General features: G+C 44.5%; 1 protein-coding gene across 4 annotated transcripts in view; it reads right to left on the bottom strand.

Annotated features, from left to right (window-relative positions):
• AOPEP (aminopeptidase O (putative)) overlaps positions 1 to 20202 on the bottom strand; it is a 300772-nt gene that overhangs the window by 126351 nt on the left and 154219 nt on the right. For 3 of the 4 annotated variants that reach the window (XM_065878726.1, XM_065878729.1, XM_065878727.1), the window contains one exon: positions 17401 to 17507. The exons of the other annotated variant lie outside the window; for it this stretch is intronic. In XM_065878726.1, coding sequence (XP_065734798.1) covers positions 17401 to 17507 — 107 coding nt within the window. The remainder of the gene's footprint in view (positions 1 to 17400; positions 17508 to 20202) is intronic. 4 annotated transcript variants of the gene reach the window in all.

Consider the following 20202-nt stretch of genomic DNA (forward strand, 5'->3'; position numbering starts at 1 on the left):
CCTCACTCACCCCGAAGTAACAGACGAAGTTAAATACTACCTTTGTGGAGACCTCTGAGCTCCAAATGCACAAGTGAGATCTCCTGGGGAAGCAGCATAACACACTGGGTTAAGAATCTTGACTCTGCCACTTAAGTGCCACGTAATCTTGAGTGAGTCAGGCAACCCATAAAGGCCAGTTTTCATCTGTAAAAAGGGGACAATGATAGTGACCGTGGCACCTCATTAGGCTGTTGCAGTGTCTAAAAGTGCTTAGCCAGAGTGCCTGTTGGCATTTTGTAAGCACAATATAAAGGATGCTAATCTCATCATAATGAATACTGATCGGGGTCAGGGAGTACCAGCTAAGCCTTCCTCTGACAGGCAAAGACGTTAGAAAAACATCACCCTATAGTTACATGTGTACGATGTTATCGTTGGGGGAAGCAAGGGGAAGGGTACACAGGAACTCTATTATTTTAGCAACTACTTGCGAGTCTAAAATTATTCCAAAATAAAAAGTATTTTTTAAAAAGACATAAATGTGGCCGTACACCTTCCCTTTGCGAGACCCCCGATTTTGAGCATAAACCTTTCAGGGGCTGGTCTGTAAGCCTGCTCCTTGTTGCACCATCATCAGGAAAACAAATAAAAAGAAACAACAAATTTCAGGTGTTGTTTAAAATTCTAGAAAGCTAGGTATGGGCGTATTCCTGACACCCCCCGCCCCCCAGTCTATACCACTCTGTGAAAAGATTACTAAAATTTTGGGTGAAAAATGGAGGCAGAATGATTGAAAGTACAGGAATTTTATGTCCTCCATTTGTTTTCGCAACAATTTTTCCATCTATAAAATGTGTATAATGAACACTCGCCACTGCCTTGCCTTTGGACGGTGCTACCAAAGAGAACTGGACGAAAGGCTGTGCACACCTTTAACTGAGGAAGCTGTACCGTGTCAAAGCTACTGGTGTTTGGCAAGTTTGATTATCTGTGTGCTTTTCACAATGGATTTAACAGCTACCCAGCATGAAGGTTTTTCCCATCGGGGACCATTATCCTATAGCAAACACAGCAAGATGTCACTCCAGTGCTGAAAAAGGCAATTGATAAAATGATTTAAGACAGAAAGAGACATCTCTCCAAGGAGCCACAGGAAAGTGAAGAAGGTATAATCTGTCCCCTGATGGTGAAAGGAGAAGTCAGCTGCTGATGAGGGTGACATGAAAAGACTGTAGTTAGAACTGCGGAAAACACAAAAAACTCCTCAAATTTTTCTAAGCAGGGCAGGGAAACGAACGGTGAAACTTAGAAAAGCAGGAAGTAATGAGCATTAATAAAAAAACCCGAAATAGTCCTCAGGTTTTGAACGGCCATAAATCAGAAATTCCTTTCTAAGAAATGAAATCTCCCAAAAAGAAAAAAACATGGAACACACTAATACAATAGTCTGAGCAGTGTATCATCATATTCAACACACCAAGAGGTCATTTGCGCGTGTTTTCAAAGGAGACGAAGAAGAAAACAGAGAGCAAGGAGTGCCCGGGAGGTTTCTGATAAGGTGGGTTGTCAGAGGACATGCACGAAAGAGGAAAGGGGGGGATGCTGGAGAAAGCTCACTACAAGAGCTGGGAAGCAGGAAAATCATTGCCAGGAAGGCAGAAATTCAGAATGAGCCGGTGCTAAGGGAGAGTGCCCAGGACAACAAAAAGGGCTTTTGAAGTGATGTTTGGAGCCTAAAGAAGACCAGGTGTTAAGAGGTGACAGAACGAAGAGAACTACTTGACCCCCACTTTGCTTCAACTTTCCTGCCAAGGAGAATAATTTTCAAACTATATACCTGGTAGAACAAGCACTGTTATGTGGGAACTGACGTTTCATACTTGGGAACTGATCCTTGGTACCGGTGGAGAGGGCTCCTTCATCCTTTAAAGGAGCTCTGACTCCAGGCCCAGGTGAGGGACATGCCACAGCCTGGAAAACTTCCATCTGCAATATCACAGGCCTCTGGAGGCATCAAATCATGGAGACGACGGGAAGGGGGCTGATGGAGATAGACAAATGTCATTCTGATTGCAAAGGAAGAGAGAATAAGAGGAGGGGAGGCAAAATTTGTGACTAGGTATTGAACAGGTAGTTTGTGAGCACTTAGAAAATGATGGACTGCAAGGAGGTCGCATGGGATCTTGAGGGCCACTTCCAGAAATTCACTGTGGGTATCAGGCATCCTGACTTCCGGCAGCTGGCAGAAAGGATGCGGTGGTTAGCATATGGTGGCTGTTTCATGGCTTTATGGAAGGTTCAAAAACAGAACCCCAAGGCTGTTGATTAATTACTTGCTATAACCAGGAGGGAGTCCTTAGGGCTGTGCCCAAGGAATGATGACTTATTGGCTTAACAGATTTGCAAATAAGTCGAGTCTGGAAGTCTAGCTGGTTGACTGACAGCATCTACAGTCAAGAAGAGCAACCGCAGGCTGGAATGAGGATTCAAAATTAATAAAAGCAATAGTAAGGACAAAGAGGCTTTTAAAAGTTAGTATTTACCTATGAAAAAGACTTGGTATACTAAATTGTCTGTAAACTCAACACGTAGCAAGAGGTGAATGATGTGGCTTCCAAAGCAATAAACACAATAGTAGGTGGATCGACAGCAGCAATGAGACGTAACGGGAAGTCCTGCTGGGAACGGGGCAGACATCATGGAAGCTGGGCTCTGGAGCCAGGCCTGCCTCCGCTTGCACCCTGGCTCTGCCACTCCCTAGCGGTAGAAAGGTGGTCAATTGCTATACGCATCTGTTTCCTCATCTATGAAATGCGGAGGAAGACGGTACTAGTACCTATCTCATAGGGCCGTTTTGAGGATTAAATGAGATAAATGTACATAGAGTGCTTCAAATAATGTTTGGCGCGTCGGAAGCACTCAACGAATGTAACTTAGGAGAAAAAAATGCATGGGAGTTGAAGTGCTCAGACTGCCCTGGGAAGGTGTATGATACTAGGTTTAAAAAATGAAATATGGGCTTCCCTGGTGGCGCAGTGGTTGAGAGTCTGCCTGCCGATGCAGGGGATGCGGGTTCGTGCCCCGGTCCGGGAGGATCCCACATGCCGCGGAGCGGCTGGGCCCGTGAGCCATGGCCGCTGAGCCTGTGCGTCCGGGGTCTGTGCTCCGCAACGGGAGAGGCCACAGCAGTGAGAGGCCCGCGTACCGCAAAAAAAAAAAAAAAAAAAGAAATATGGTGTATATGTGAGCGCTTTCAACGAATCCTATTAATGCTTGTCCTTTCTTTTCTGGATTATCCAGATCAAGGGAAGCAATAATCGTTACACTCTTCACAGGTGTAACCTCAAACAGAGTGCTACATTCAGTTCAGATGGCACATCTGGAGAAGGCCATTGTCAACAACGAGAACAACAGGGAACCAAGCCCGAGAAGGGAACCGTTCTCCCAACCCTGTGACCTAGTGACTAGGAAAGGAAAGACAATGGTCTTCAGACATGTGGACTCTTTGTGTGAGAACAAGGCGAATCCTGTGCAACTCTGGAGGTTAAGGGCTAAGAGGACAGGGCAGACTTTATAGGGAGGCAGCTTCCAGCCCAATCCAAGGAAGCCCATTCTAAGATAAGCCGTTCCCGTGGGGAAGCTGCTGCTTGCTGAGGCAGTGAGATCTGGATGCTGGGGATACTCAGGAAGAAGCTAGGTGGCTGTCTGTCAGGGATACGGAAGGCTAGGCAAGATCACTTTTAAGGCCCTTTCTGACCCTAATATTCTATGATTGAATGAGATAAGGGAGCCCAGAGTATATTTAAGCTGCAGCATTTAGAAGTAAAGCATCATTCATCCACTGCAGTGGAGTCAATAGGTTTGCTATGCAGCCTTGGGTTTGCTAAATCCACCAAGGGTGATTTTCATTAAAAAAAAAAAAAAACAAAAAACCTAAATGAATTAGAGGAACCGTAACTGAATTTTATTCAACCACATATATTCAGGGATAGACTTAGCTAAAGAGTATAGAATCCAAGCAATACAAGGCTCTCATTGTCTTTTCTACAGGGTTGTGTTTGAGAGGTACATACGCAATACACCTGAACTAGTATCCTCATAAGCCAGGTTAAAAAGCGCTAAGGTGATCACAGTGAAGCACAGGCTGTCAGTCTGCTCCAGACATTCAGAACACAGGAACATACAGAACCTGAAAGTTACAGGAAGCAAAAGTAGAAAGGGTAAAAATGGAAAACGTGTCTTGTAATGTGTCAAAAAAAGCCTCCATGACTTTATCTTGGAAAGAGGCAAATGAGACAAATGCTGACTTCATTTTACAAGGGGAGATTAGAAGCACGTTTTGAACACTAACAGCATGTGTGGTGCTGTGTGCTGAGATAATGGGAAGGATCGTCTTATCTTATGACTCAAAGAGGAGCAGATGGTCTGTGGGAGCTGGAGAAGGACTTTTCCCTCCTCGGTGGTGGATGGCACAGTGCTGGGGACTTAGAGGTGGCAGCGGGTGGAGGGCCTGCGTGAGTTTGAAGCCCAACACACACCAGGATGTAAAACAGGACGAATAGTTGGGAGAGCAGCTCTGTTCTCAGTCTCGTGGGCAACTGTGTACTATATTTAGGTCTTACATTTAACATTCATATATTAACTCTTCAACACAGTATGGTTTGTACAAGCAAAAAACTGGAAATTACCAACATGTCCAATGGTTAACAAATGGTTAGTCAGTCATGGAGTGTTCATACCCTGGAATATTCTGGAGCAGTTAAAAAAAAAAAGGACCTGCATGCATCGATAACAGAACAATAGTCAGGATTACAGGGGGTGGAAAAAACTAACACACACACTGGTGCATATACACTTGTACTTGAGGGATGCTTTCTTGGAAGTGAATCATCTCTCTGAGGGGTTGTTATACCACAGACACTATGGCGACGTCTTCCTGGCATCCAGCACTGGAAATGGCTCCTTAAGTCTCATCCAATGCCCTGAGGACAGCAGTTGCCTGCTGCCATACTTTCTTCTTCCATCTCTCCTTGGACAATTGCTGGTCAACCCTGCTAAGGCTACAGTGATGTTATAAAACATCCAATGATTTCTATCAATCCCTCTCTTTTTCAAACAATTGAGATATAACTTACATATCATAAAACTGACCTTTTTAAACATGTAAAATTAGGTGGTTTTTAGTATATTCACAAGGTTGTGCAACCATCACCAGTACCTAATTCCAGAACATTTTCATCACCCCCAAAAGAAACCCTATAAGCAGTTACTTTCCATTTTCTCCTCCTCCCCCAGCCCCTGGTAACCATTAATCTACTTCTTTTCTCTATAGATTTGCCTATTCTGGATGTTTCAGATAAATGGAATCATACAACATGTTGCCTTTTGTGTCTAGCTTCTTTCAGATAGCAAAGTGTTTTCAAGATTCATCCGTTTTTGTAGCACATATCAGTAGTTCAATTCCTTCTTATGGCTGATTAATATTCCATTGTATGAATATAACACATTTTATTTACCAATTCATCCCTTACTGGATGTGGGTTGTTTCCACTTTTTGGCTATTAAAGATAATGCTTCTACGAACATTCATGTACATGTTTTTGTATGGACTTATGTTTCCAGGTCTCATATATACCTAGAAGTGGAATTGCTGGTTTGTATGGTAACTCTACGTTTAACCTTCTGAGGATCTGCTGGACTGCTTTCCAAAGGAGCTGCATCATTTTACATTCCTGCCAACAGTGTATAAGGGTTCTAATTTCTCCAAATCCTCACTAACATTTGTTCTTATCTGTCTTTTTCATTATAGCTATTCTAGTAGGTATGAAGTGGTATTTCAATGAGGCTTTGATTTGCAATTCTCTGATGGCTAATAATGTCAAGCATTTTATGTACTTATTGGCCATTTGTTTATCTTCCATGGAGAAATGTCTATTTAGATCCTTTAACCATTTTTAAATTGGGTTATTTTTCTTTTCATTGTTGAGTTGTAAGTGTTCTTTATATATTCTGGATACAAGTCCCTCAGATATATGATTTGCAAATATTTTCTCCCACTCTGTGTTGTCTTTTCACTTTCTTGATAGAATCCTTTGAAGCACAAAAGTTTGAAATTTTGATAAAGTTCAATGTATTGATATTTTTCCCTCTTTGATTTTTGACCCTTTTTAGGTGTCATATCTAAGAAACTGTTACCTAAACCAAGTTCATGAAGACTTATAGCTATGGCTTTTTTCCTAATAGTTTTATAGGTTTAGCTCTTACATTTAGGTCTTTGATCTATGTTGAGTCAATTTTTGTATGTGGTATGAAGCAGAGGGTCTAATTTCATTCTTCTGCATGTGGATATCCAGTTGTCCCATGAACATCTGTAGAAAAGAATATTCTTTCTCCCATTGAATAGTTCTGGCACCCTTGTCAAAAACCAATTGACCATAAATGAAAGGGTTTGTTTTTAGACTCTCAGTTTTATTCCATTGATCTATATGTCTGTCCTTATGCCAGTACCACGTTGTCCTGAGTACAGTAGCTTTGTAGTAAGTATTCAAACTGAGAAGTATGAGTACGCCACCTTTGTTCTTCTTCTTCAAGATTGTTTTGACTATTCTGGGTCCCTTGAATTTCCATGTGAATCTTAGGATCAGCTTGTCCATTTTTGCAAAAAAAACAAGGCCACTGAAATTGTAACAGGGATTATACTGGATCTGAAGATCAGCGTAGGGAGGATTGCATCTTAAGGACCCTAAGTCTTCCAGTTCGTGAACACAAGATGCTTTTCCAATTATTTAGTTCTTCTTTAATTTCTTTCAACAGTGTTTTGTAGTTTCCAGTATACATTTGCACTGCTTTTGTTAAATGTATTCCTAAGTATTTTATCAGTTTTGATGTTATTATAAATGAATTTATTTTTTAATCTCCTTTTCAGATTATTTATAGCTAGTGTATAGAAACACAACTGTCTTGATGAATAAAGAAGGTGTGGTACACACAATGGAACATTACTCAGCCATAACAAAGAATGAATTAATGCCATTTGCAGCAACATGGATGGACCTAGAGATTATCATACTAAGTGAAGTAAGTCAGATAAAGACAAACATCATATGCTATTACTTACATGTGGAATCTTAAAAATAGTACAAATGAACTTATTTACAGAACAGAAAGAGACTCACAGACACAGAAAAGAAACTTATGGTTACCAAAGGGGAAGTTGGGGAGAGGGATAAATTGGGAATTCAGGATTAACAGATACACACTACCATATATAAAATAGATAAACAACAGGATTTATTGTATAGCACAGGGAACTATATTCAATATCTTGTAATTAACCAAAATGGCAGACAATAGAAAAAAAGAATATAGATGTATATATATATGTGTGTGTGTGTGTGTGTGTGTGTGTATAACTGAATCACTTTGCTGTACACCTGAAACTAACACAATATTCAACTAAAAAAAAGAAGCACAACTGTCTTTTGTATGTTGCTCTTGTATCTTGCAATCTTACTGAACTTGTTTATTAGTTTTAACACTGTTTGGGGGAGGATTCCTTCCTTCGGATTTTCTATATATAAGATTATGACATCTGCAAAAAGATAGTTTTACTTCTTCCTTTCCAATGTGGATGTCTTTTATTTCACTTTCTTGCCTAATTGCCTTGGCTAGACCCTCCAGTACAATGTTTAACAGAAATACAATTCCTCTTTTTTATCCCTTCTCTCCTCAACCACTGACTTGAAAGGGGGAGGAGTCCCTATAAAACTGGATTTTAATATGTAGCAAGAAGTTTTTCTTACTACATATTAAAGACATTATGTGTCTTTGAAGCAGGTTCAGTAAAATAGTTGCACAATTTTTGTCAGCTGTTCTTGGTCAAAACTATTGGCCAAAACACAATAGTTTCGGGGAGCATGGGGGAGACCTACAGGGAGTAAGCAAATAATTTGTAGAACAGAGTCAATTTAGGATTACATGAGAAAGTACTCACTGGTTGAGAGTTTTTCTGAATGGGAAACTAACACTCATTAGCCAAGAATGTAATATACATAGTGCTAGGATTGGCTGAGGGCATGAGATATCCTCCAAGGATGAGCAAAATAGGAGTGAACTATTATAGGTTGGTTTATGGAGATGAATTATTTTTTAAGAAAATATTTCATGGGCAAATACTGTTATAATGAATCAGTGCCCCACAGGGCAGCAATACAGAAAAAGCATGCACATATACTTATAAAATTTATTTTCTGAAGGATTCACAAGAAAATGCTGGCAGTGATTACCTTAGGGTGAGGACTACGGTGGCGGGGATGGAATTTTATACTTTTCTAAACTGAAATTTCCCATGATATACTTGTATTTTTTTAAAAATGGCTAACTAAATAGTGATTATGAACAACTTTATTCCTTCTTTATGTTTTTCTATATTTAAAAAACTCTACCAAGTGTTATTGCAAAAAATGAAACACCATGTACAGTAAGTATGTTATTAGGGGCCTATAAAAGAGAATTCTACCCCTCCCTTAGAAATACCTGAGTGATGAGTAACCAGAGAATGGTCTAGAAAAATGAATAAGGAAGGGTTATTTGAGTTCAACTATTCAGGACATGTCTGTCATCTTTGCTGGGTAAAAGAAGTGAGAGCTGAGGGTGTCCCTCCAACAGGAAACAGGAACTGAGTGGGCAGCTCAAGGGGGTGGAGCTGGCCTTTGAGACAGGAAAGGACAGAGTCTGTTTCTGGCTGGCTGAGAGCCCTCAAGTTTTTCAGAAAATGCTGGCACAGGTACAGAAGCCTCCAGTCACAAAAGGGTAGAAACAGACTACACAGCCTAGCATGTGTGGTTCAAATTAAAAAAGCAAAACAAACAAACAAACAGCAAAAAAGAATGGACAGGGAGAATGGGGTGGAGGGGACCCCGAGCCTGAGTGATGGAGGGTAGAGGGCAGAAGTTCCAGGATACAGAGGTAGAGGTTTAGGAAACTCACAGGCCAGTGCCAGTGGTCCGAGCTCAGGTTAGAACTCTTGAAGGCCATAGAGGCAAGAACGTTTTTCTTCTCAGGGCGGTAGTCAGATTCTGTATAGGGGCCAGGGAAGTGGAGCCAGAGGGGACACCAGGGTGGCCCTTATGTACAGATTAGACCAGAAGTAGGTTCCAGGAAGGTATGAGGATCCCATTAGTCTTAGAAGGATTGCCAAGTTAATTCTTCCCTCAAGCTATTCATTTGAGCATCTTTGTTTAACATTCAGATTTTTTTGGGGGGCGGGGGGATGGTTTGCTTTTAACCCTACCCTTTTCATTTGTAACCAGGCATTCTCTTGCACTTTTAAAAAAAAGATTCTCTTAACTTCTTAGCAAAATTAACTTTTTGAACATTCCAGCCAATTGTAAGTTTGTGAGGAGGAAAAGCAGGTGTTTCCAGGCTCTGGTTGTTAAAGAGAGACGAGCAGGATGGCTCTGTGGTTGCCATCAGGAGGGTGGCAGCAGTGAAAGAAGAGACAGAAACCAGAATGAACCAGGAGGCAGAGTGAGGCTGTCTGTGGGGGCTGTGTCCTGTGCCTCTGTCACTTGTTGGGCAAACTTTTATCAGGTGCCGGAGGGTCTAGATGACAGTGTCTAACATGTGCTGAGTATTTACTATAGGTTGAACCACAGGAAATTGCCGATAATCAGTTATTTTAGATGCATCAGAATGGCAATTTCCTGTGATTCAACCTAACACATGTGTTCTAAATGATTTGCACGTACTCATGGCATCTATTCCTCACACTCACCTATAAAGTGGAAACTGTCATGTTATTATTCCCATTCCATCCGAGGAGTCTAAAGCTCAGTATGGTCGTGTAACTCTCAAAGTCACATAGCAAGTAGTGGAGTCAGCACTGAACTCAAATCCAGGCAGTTTGTCTTCCAGGCTTGCTTCACCCTATACTACTTTCCCTGCATTGAGAACTGAACACTGACAAGCCCTGGAGAGAGTTCAGTTCTGCATCCTCAGTTGATGTTTCTCTAAAATGAGGCAGAATAGACCAGGTCTTGGCCAAGAAGGCACTGGGACTGTTGCCCTTCACTCTGTTCAAAGTCATAACGAACTTCACAAAGCTCACATATTCAACCAGTTCCTTTATCGGGTCGATCCTTATCTGCGATCAGGGATAGCTTTACATCACATTATTAGAAGACTTCTTGAAGCTGTATTGACATTTCAATCAGTTTTGAATAACTCCAAAGTGACTCATTCAAAGCCTTATTAGGCCATCCAAGAAGAGGATTCCAAGTTCTTCTAATCTCAGGTCTGGGTTCCTGAAACAGCCATCTAATTCTATCTGGCCTCTCCACTTTGTCTATCTGATCATGTGTTATCCCGAAGGCTGGGTAATCTTCCCAGAACTCCGTTCGCATTACATCATTCTTGGAACTGAAAATAGCTCCCCACCGCCTGGATGGTCACACGCAAACTCTTGAATTTGGCATCTAAGGAACTCCATTACTTAGCCTGGTCCACCTTCAGTCTCATAGGCTCTTAACGGCTCTCCTCTTCAGTAAACCCATTCTCGCTTAATGGACATTTCCACAGTCGATTCACTGTTTGTGCATGCCAGGCTTTGCTCATTGAGTTCCCCTCTCTTCACTGCTTTACCAGCCTCAGTGAAATTCTTTCTCACCATCCCAGCTCAAGCCTCACATCTTCCCAATGGCCCTTGCTAACTAAGCTTACCAATATTCAGCTCTCAGCTCTTTGAATTCTGAGGATGCAGTCTAGAATTTGTCTATCTATTGTCTTGTGACCAATATTTCAACTCTCTGAACAATATACAAAGAAACTCAGGGACAGAGATCATGTTGTCTACAGCATTCACTTCTTCAGTATTTACCAAGCACCCACTCAGTGCCAAGCACTGTGGTATACAGAAGCAAAGAAGACATAGTCCCTAGGTTCAAAAGGTTGATGGGTCAGAAGAGAGATGTGTCAATTCAAATATAGTTATAAAATAAGGTAGTATGGTCATGGGTGGGGAGATACAAGCAGAGCATTTAGTGGGTAGAGAGGAGGGTCACCAGCTTATCCTGTCAGGGTAGGGCCTGAGACTTATGGAAGGCAGTTGTACCTGTGCTGAGTCAGAATGATCTGGAGTCACGCAACAAAGGAAGGATATTCTAAATAGAGACAATATGAAAAAAAGGCAAGGAGATAAGAAAGAACAGGCAGACAGTAGATGTTATGGGCTGAATTACATCTCTCCAAAATTTTTATGTTGAAGCCCTAACCCCCAGTACCTCAGGATGTGACTGCATTTGGAGATAAGGCCTTTAAGAAGGAGTTAAGCTAAAATGAAGCCATTAGGTTGGACCTTTATCCAATCTGGTTGGTGTCTTTATAAGGAGAGATTAGGACATACCAGGAGACAGCAGGAGTGCAGACACACAGAGAAAAGACCAAGTGAGGACCCAAAGAGAAGGCAGCCATCTGCAAGCCAAGGAGAAACACCTCAGAAGATACCTTGATCTTGGACCTCTAGCCTCTGTAACTGCAAGAAAATTAATTTCTGCTGTTTAAGCCACATACCAGTCTGTAGAATTTTGTTATGGCAGCCCTGGCAAACTAATACAGTAGGGTTCTATGAACTATTTGGGGTGGCTAGAGAGTGAAGCAAAGAATGGTAAGAGAAGAGACCAGAAGAATGGGAGTGATGGTGTGCCGGGTTTTGCCTGCTGTGGAAGTTTTCCTGGAGACAAGGGGAAACTTTTGAAGAGTTTTAAGCAAGGAGGTGGCGGAATCATAATGGGTTTTAAGTAGAGCTCCTCAGTGGCAGTGAGGAAGATGGATTTGATGGGGTTAGACTACAGGTAGAAGAAACAAGTCAGAGGATGTTAGATTGGTGCAAGCAAGCCATTAAGCTCTAAACAAAGAGAGACAGTGGTATTAGGGGTGGAGAAGCGTCGAATTGAGAAAGACTTATGAGGTAAGTTCATAGTGAAGGCTTAAACCCTCCCAGGGAGAGGGAGGAACTGGACAAGTTTCCCAGGTTTCTACCTTGGATGAGTATGTGAACTTGTGCTACCAGGGATGAGTTCAGTGCTATTGGAGGTGAGCAGATGGGAGTGGGAGAGGGGATTACCACTGTGAGATGTAGGGCAACCAGGAAGAGATGATGTCAAATGGAAAAAGTTTCCCTAGACTTGTGACCCCAGTTCATGTCCAAAGTCACGAGAGCTTCATCCTCCCTTGGTGTACAGCTCCTCCTTCCCTTCTGCCTCGTGGGCAGAGGGTTCCAAAACTCACTTATATAGGTAGCTCTATGATCTGCATCAAGGCACATTCATTTCTAGCTCTGTTTCTGGAACCAGAAAATTGTCTTTAGCTGTACTGAGACTAACAAGTTGGCACTCAGGCATCTGAGAGGTCAGGGTAGACGTGGATGCTGATGTGCTTACAGAATCAAAGGGAGAATAGGCTGGTGGCCTCCGCTTTCCCTGTGGGACAGGAGGCAAGAGAAGGAAGAGAGCATGGGGAAGGTCTGGAATAAATACCATAGGCAAGGAGAAGGGAGCTGCCCAAGGAGGAGTGAAGGGATTTATTTATGCCTGCAGGGCCAGTGGAAACTGAAGAAGAATTCTGGGGAGTGTTCAGGCCCAGCAGTGAAGCTCTGGGCTGGAGCTTTTCCATGAGGCGGGCTTGTGCGGCTGAGAATGGACACGTTCCCACATGTGGGTGGGAAAGATTGCTATGTTCTTCAAGGACTAGAAATAAAAATTTTGAAAAAAAACTTTAAAGGTGAAAACTTCATGAATACTAGAGAAGGTTTACACATAGGCTTTTAATGGAAAAAAGTCTCACCGGTTAAATGGAATACACAGTGCTTGGGCATCACGCAAACTCACAGAACTTGTGGCATGCACATTTCATTTTGGCTGTAGATAGAGTTACATACTTGGGGGAGGGGGTTCCCTATTATTATTATGGGATGTCTTTGGGACCAGGGGGGTGAGGGATTCATGAGGAAGATGGGAAAAGAGTCTGCATTTCTCTAGAATTGTATCAACTGTGGAGGCAGCAGCTAGAAAGAGCCACGTCAGACTCCGGGCTTGTCAGCGCCTACTCAACGTGATATATTTGAACGTTTTTCTCAGCACGAGCTTGACTTTAACAATGAATCCAGAAAAAGGGGGAAGTGGTAATAAATCACAAACTATAAAAACCAACAGAGATTTCTTCTGACCCCGCCACCGTAGCTCTTCCATCCCGCCGGCCTGTCATGATACACTAACTAAAAACACTTAGAGGGAAGATGCTGATGGAGCTATACCCTAGAGACCAAAGGCACGGGAGCCTTTCAGAAACCCCCTGGCATCTTCCTTGTCAAGAGTCATGGCTGCTGCACTGGACAAGAGTGGGGGGGTTGGGGGAACGAATGGGGAGAGCGAAGTGGTGGCAGCCAGGCGGGGCAGAGTGGAAGAGCAGTCACATCAGGCTTTGAACGGCAAACGGTTCTGCCCAGGCCTGGTGGAGGGAGAGGTGAGGGAAAGTCTGGAGAGAGCCACTGGGGTCTCATCTACGGGAAAGGCATTTTAATAATTAACAAATGGGAAAAGGCATGGAGCCAGTAATGTGACCCTAGCATTTTGAAACTATGCCTCGGGAGCCTGCAGCCACATTACAGGCTCCCCAGCCAGGGAAGGCTGAGAAACCTCGGAAAACACAAGGAACTGTTTTAACCAAATGAAACTTACAAGCAGGTCAATTTAAGACACATTTGATGAGAGCCATGATTCAACACTGGATATATGGGAGGCACAAATGGAAAACAGTTCTTATAAATTACTGAAATTAGCAAGTCAGAGACAAACATCATTTTAATTTTTCTCTTCTCACTTTATCAATACCCCTCCAATAGCTATCATCAACACAATATTGAGTTTTCCTGTTTCCCTATATTGACCGAAATAATCAGACACACACTCTCATATGTAAAAAGACAAAGATACTTTGCCCAAGGATACTTTTTTCAACCCGACCTTCATGTCCTTCCACAGTTCAAGATACCTGGAGTATTTTTTTCTTTTAATGCAACTAAATGCTGTATCAAGTTCTTTGGAGGCAGGGAGGTGGTGTAAGGAAAAGAGGATTGTTTCCATCCCCACTCTGCTCTTTATTGGCTGTATGATGTTGGACACCTTAACTGGTCTTTCGAAGCCATGAGTCATCTGAGTGAAGATGTTAAACAGCCAGCAGGAGAGGTGGGGAAGGACCAGCAGTGAGGTAGAAGGAAATCAAGGAGAGTGTGACACAGAAGCCAAGGGAAGAAAGTGTGTTTAGAAAGAGGGAGTGGTCAACCACGTTGCAAGTTGCTGCAAAGGTGGGTAGGAGAAGTTTCCATTCCTCTGGCAACGTGAAACCAAGACTTCTAAATTGTTCTTGGTCCCTCATTTGAAGACCATGGGGTATCTTAAAAGCAAGAAAGAAAAAAGATAGCATCTTTGACTACTGTATTGTTTTAAGAGACTTCTTTCCCAAGGTCTTATTTGTGTACTAAAACAAAAATCGGAGAACAAATTTTTACAACTCTGGTTCTTCCTTTCACTGTCAGTCATTTCTAGGTTCTCTGAGCCCATTTAAGGGAGAATTCTAAGGGATGGGAACAAACTAAACCTAGACTATATAATTTGGGGCAGGTTCAGAAACATTTCCTCTTCATTGTAAGTGCATCTGATAACAATATTTTCCATACTGATGTGCAACAAATCTTTCAAATGCACTCATTTCATGGTTAGCCTAAATTTAGGCAAACACAATTTCTGAATACTAAGAAAAAGAAAAACAAATGCCATAATAAGCCTTTTAGCACAAGCTCTAAAAATAGCGTATTCCTTCTCCCGGCTCCACACACACAAAGGAAAAGTTCTTGGACATCAGAAACTCCACGAACCCCAGAGACAAGGCTCTCCACTCATGTGCACTGACTTCCCAGGGTCCATCTGACGGCTTATAAGTTGGGAACACGTTTCACCAACTGTTGTTAATTATAGTGTCCTTACCCGAACCGACGGTCTACGGTCATAGAGAACTGGGGGCATCAAAGGGACTTAGAGACTTGGAGAGTGGGGAAACTGAGTCTTGAGAGCCGGCAGGATTGGCCCAGTTATACAGCTCACACATAAGCTTGTTCCTGCATCAGCCACCTTAAAACAAACCTCCCTGACCCTCATTTCCCTCCCCTCCCAGCACAACTTCTCTCACAAAGTCCACACTCAATGTCTCTGCTTCCAGATCTCCCATTCACTCCTCTACCCTCTTCAGTCGGGCTCCCTTCTCCACAGCTCATGAATTAATGCCTGCATGTCAAGGTCACCAACACTTTTCATGCGGTCCACCCGAAGGTCACTTCTCTCCCCCCCCTTTTACACACCCCTCAGCAGCATCCGGCATTTCCTTTCCTGACTCCCATGACTCCCGGCACGAGGGTTTTCTCCGCACTGATTTCCCCAGCTCCTCCACGGGCCCCTCATCTTCCTCTCAACCTCTTCTCTCACTTTCCTCTCTAGTTGGTCACTTCAACATGCTCAGAATTTTAAGTATCCATAGGCTGAATGTTCCAGTCTCTCCAGTGAGCTCCTAACTTGTAAACCTCACTGAGTTTTCAATATTGAATATCTATTTGGCATGTCAAACTTGACACATGCGAAACTGAAATCTTTATTCTTCCCTCCAAAGCCTGTCCCTCCCAAAGTCTTTACCGTCTCCCCAAATGGCATCACCACCTGTCTACTCAGCCGCTCTGGTCAAAAGCCTCGAAGTCGTTCTGGACACTTTCAATTTCCTTTTCTCCACATTCAACAGACCAAAGATCTGCCAGTGCCACTGCCAACACATGTCTTAAATAGGTCTGCTTCTTGTGTCCGCCCTGCCACAACCAGGACCTCTAACGTGGACTACTACAACCTTCTAACCCTTCTCCTGACTTTCTGTCTGCTGCCTGCAAGCACAAGACAGATAAGGATCCTTCCGTGCTGAAGGCCCTGGGGCAGCTCCCATCGCGCTCAGGGTAAGGCTGGATGATCTAGCTCCTGCCTGCCTCTCCCCGCCCTTCTAACCACACTGCCTTCCTTTCTGCCCCTCGAGCACCAGCGTGGCAAGCCCTTTCCCGCCTCAGGCCTTGATGCTCTTCAGAGAGGCATTCCCCAGCCTCTTTACTGTAAATCTCGGCGTTCCCTTCATAGAACTTCTCACCACCTGTAACTAGCTGTGCCTACAAGAGAGTCCCTGCTACGTGAAAGTTCCATGAGAGCAGGGACCCTGTCCACGTTGGCGGTGGGTGTAGCCATCCCACTGGCTGAGTGAACGGATGCTTGCACAGTGGCGCTGGGTGGGGAAGACAGGGCTCCCGGCTCCGGCTTTCCTAAACAATGGATGAGTCAGCAGACGCCAGCGGTTAGCGTGCGAGAGAGGACTTCTCCGTGGGAAGCTGCCGTGCCGCACAAAGGACTGGCGAGCCTCGCTGGGGTCAGGCTGGGCTCGGCATTCCCCTCAGACTTTGGCCTCAGTGGGCAGTCCTACGGAGAGGGGTGTTTATTTAAAAACAAACAACAACAGGACGGGTCCAGGCAAGCTTCTACCCAGGCGGTACACTGGCCTTCAGAGCTGCCATCTAAAATGAGGGGTGATTCCCGGATGGCTGCCTTCCCACCTGTCTGATGGCAGATTCCAAAGGCTTGGCTCCAGTCAAGAGGGGACAGGATGAAAGCATCTGTTGCCATAGCAATCACAGTGCTCCTGGGGCCGAGGCTCAAGCTTTCAGATAAACAACTATTTACAGAAGTGGAGAAAAAACAAGCAAACAGAGAGGGACAAAAAAAATGGGAAAATGGCAAGAAGTAATCCTACCAGTGCTGCAAGAAACGCTCTGAAAATACAACACAGGAGCTGAGAGTAGAATCCTCCCACCAGCACAGGAGTGGCCTCCTGCCGGGACACATCCGGAACAAAAGGCCCCATTGACACAAACATCTGTTACTACTAAACACTTAGGAATCAATATTTTCTTAAAGGTTTTTTTTTCCTTTTGGCTTTAAAGAGTTACTGTCTGCCAGGCTACCAGACCCTAACCTTCTCCAAGTCCACAGCCACCACATAAAGTAACTATTAGAACTTCAAATGAAGAATTTGGTCCCGGAAATGGCCTTGTGCTAGTTTTTTCCTGAACAGAGACACCAGGAAAATGTCAGAAGGCAAATCCAAACCCACACCCTGAAAGACTTAAAACATAACAATCACATCCCTGGGAAGATGAGTAATCTAGCCCAATTTAATTTAAAAAGGAAACACAGCAGATTTAAGAGATGGCCTGGACGTGCCTTGCAGGAAAGGAGGAGCGTGATGGGGAGGACAGGAAGGTAACGGGATCACGTAGTGCTTTACCTCAACACCTGCATATCCTCCGGGGAGTTCCGCACCTCGTCCTGGAGGCGACGCCAGCGCAGGCAAGCCCTCAGCTCCCGCTGCTCCTGGGCCTCGTGGGGGGCCAGCTGCTTGGAGCACAGACACACAAACACAAATGGTCAGGACACAGTCACTGTCGTCTTCCCGCGGAGTCGGAGCCACCACTGGAGCAGCCGGCTTTGTTTCAGGGGGGATGGCACAGACAGTCCCCGCTGCACCTTGCGCTCCATCAGAAAGGGCCTCTTAGGTCCTCAAACAAAGAACCAGCCCTCACTCCTGCGCTGCCTGTTTGGGAGGTGCCTCCTGGCCCCGGAACCTCCCCCTGCCCCCTCACCTCCACCCCTGGCCTGGAAAGAGCAGACCTCCCTAGGGAGCCATTTCCACTCTGATCCCATCCAGCCTTTTCCTGCTTTGTCTTCTTGCACAGGGTGGGAAAGGTCCCTTCCATTTACCTCCTACTTTTTCCAGCCCTCAGTTTTGTTAAGGGCTGTTTACAGTGCAGCCAGCTAATGCAACCCAGATGATTCTGTTTGCATATAACCAGAAAGAGTGCACTGCCTGGACTCACTCCTGGGGAGGGGAAGGCCATCACACCCTGCCCTACTGGTCAGAATTGGCTCCTGTCACTCGATGTGCTCACAAGGCCCCATGGCTGTAACCCCACAAGGGAGGGCAGCAGAGCATCCACTGTGGAGGGAACTGTCAGTGTCTACAGGCATTTCTGGGAATTAAAGGTCCCTAATAGTTCCCTCAACAGATATTTACTGATTCTCTGCTAGGCCCTGAGGACATAATGGACACAGCTCTGAACGCGAGGAGTCCAGGGAGACAGATAAGCACAGTAACCATCAGAATTCAGTGATGGCAGGGGTTAAGGAAGAACCCAGATGCCACCTGGCCAACCAGGGTGGTCAGAAGGCTTTCCTGAAGAGGTGTTCCCCAGGGACAGCAGGAGCCAGCCAGGGGAGGAGGAATTTCAGGAAGCTGGAAAGCATGTACAAAGCTCGTGGGGCCTGGCAAGAGTGTGAAATGTTCTAAAAATGGTGAGGGTTAGGGGCAGGCAGGGAGCAGGCTGCCAGCCAGGGAGGGACAGAGGTGCCAAGTAGCTGGCAGAGGCCAGGTGATCCAGGCACTCTGTGTGTCCTGTTGTCGTGGACTGAGTTGTGTTGTCCCCTTCCCCAACAAAAATCATGTGTTGAAGCCCTAATCACAGCTGTGACTGTATTTGGAGATAGGGCCTTTAAGGAGGTAATTAAGGTTAAATGAGTTCAAAAGGATGGGGCCCTAATCTAATAGGGTTGGTGTCTTTATAGTAAGAGGAAGAGACACTAAAACTCTCTCTCCATGTGTGCACTGAGGAAAGGCCATGTGAGGACACAGTGAGAAGATGGCCCTTCCCAAGCCAGGGAAGAGAGGCCTCACCAGAAACCAAGCCTGTCAGCACCTTGGTCTTGGATTTCCAACCTCCCAAACTGCGAGAAAAACAAGTGTCTGTTGTTTAAGTCTCCTGGTCTGCGGTACTTTGTTATGGCAGACCAAGCTGACTATGACAGCTGTGAAGGAGTTTAGACTTTCTCCAAGTTGATGACAAGTTATACGATTCAACTTGCCACTAACTCAATTCACCTCTCCCTACAGAATGCCACTCTGAGAGGAATGTGGGTTTCTATCTCCTAGTTCAAAGATTTCTCACTCCCCTTTGCTGTACTTGCTAACGCTCGGTGCTGCACAATGCAGTCTCCTGGGCAGCAAAGCAACACGGCACCCTCACGCCCTGTTCAGTGATGAAATGACCTGCTGACTGGGAGTCCCGTGAGGTGGCCCACCCTTTCCTGCCCCAAGGAGCACTCCTCTCCTGCTTGGGAGGCTTGCTGTGAACACTTGTCAGGGACCATCAGCAGCTCAGTCTAACTCAACCTTCAAGGAAGGGGCCAGAGCAATGGATGTACTCTGGAAATGTTTCCAAACTTTGTGCTGGTTCTAGAATGGCCACTTCACTTCAGGGGTGTCCATGTTGAAGACTTACTGCGTGTACCTTAAAGGATGATGAGGTGGATTGCCCCCTACTCCAGGTTAAGGGAAAAGGAGGGATAGAGAAACTTCAACTCCTACTTGCCCTTTGAGACCCACAAGAAGTCACCTCCTCCAAGAAGGCTTTCTGGATTTTCTCATACCCAGCCTCTTCCACCTGTGAACTCCCACAATATTTGGTGTTTACCTCTCTTTTCTAACTTATTTTCTTCTTCCTTCTACTGTGTGCTTTCCTTATCTTCAAAATTAGACTCTGACCTCTTTCAGAGCGGCGTTGTAGTCTTATCCTTTTATCCCTACAGATCTAGCACAGAATGGACACATGGAAGTTGTGCAGTTGTGAGATGCAGCCAGGCCAGCGTCGTGCCTTTTTTGGTAGAGACAGATGTAAGGTAGGGCAGCTGGAGGGAGGACACAAGCAAAGAGATTCCAGGAGGTCCAGGCAAGGGGAAGGATAAAGGGGGAGCGTTCTTTGGGGATTCAGGAGGTAAAGGACAGAGAGGTGATCATCGGATGCCTGGCATACACTCAGGATTATGAAGAATAGCATAAATCTGATTGTCTCAGGATGGAAGTACCTCAGGGAAGTGATGGTGAAAGAGGCACATTTACACTAAACCTATTTATCCTGGCTGAATGCCTACTATGTGCAAGGTGGTGGCAAAATCAAAGAGGAAGAGAACAAGTAAGGAGAACTGGTATTTCTTGAACACCCTCCATGTGTCAGGCACTGTGTTACGCTCACTCACA

This window comes from Phocoena phocoena, chromosome 6 (genome assembly GCF_963924675.1).
Source record: "Phocoena phocoena chromosome 6, mPhoPho1.1, whole genome shotgun sequence".
Classification (NCBI taxonomy): domain Eukaryota; kingdom Metazoa; phylum Chordata; class Mammalia; order Artiodactyla; family Phocoenidae; genus Phocoena; species Phocoena phocoena.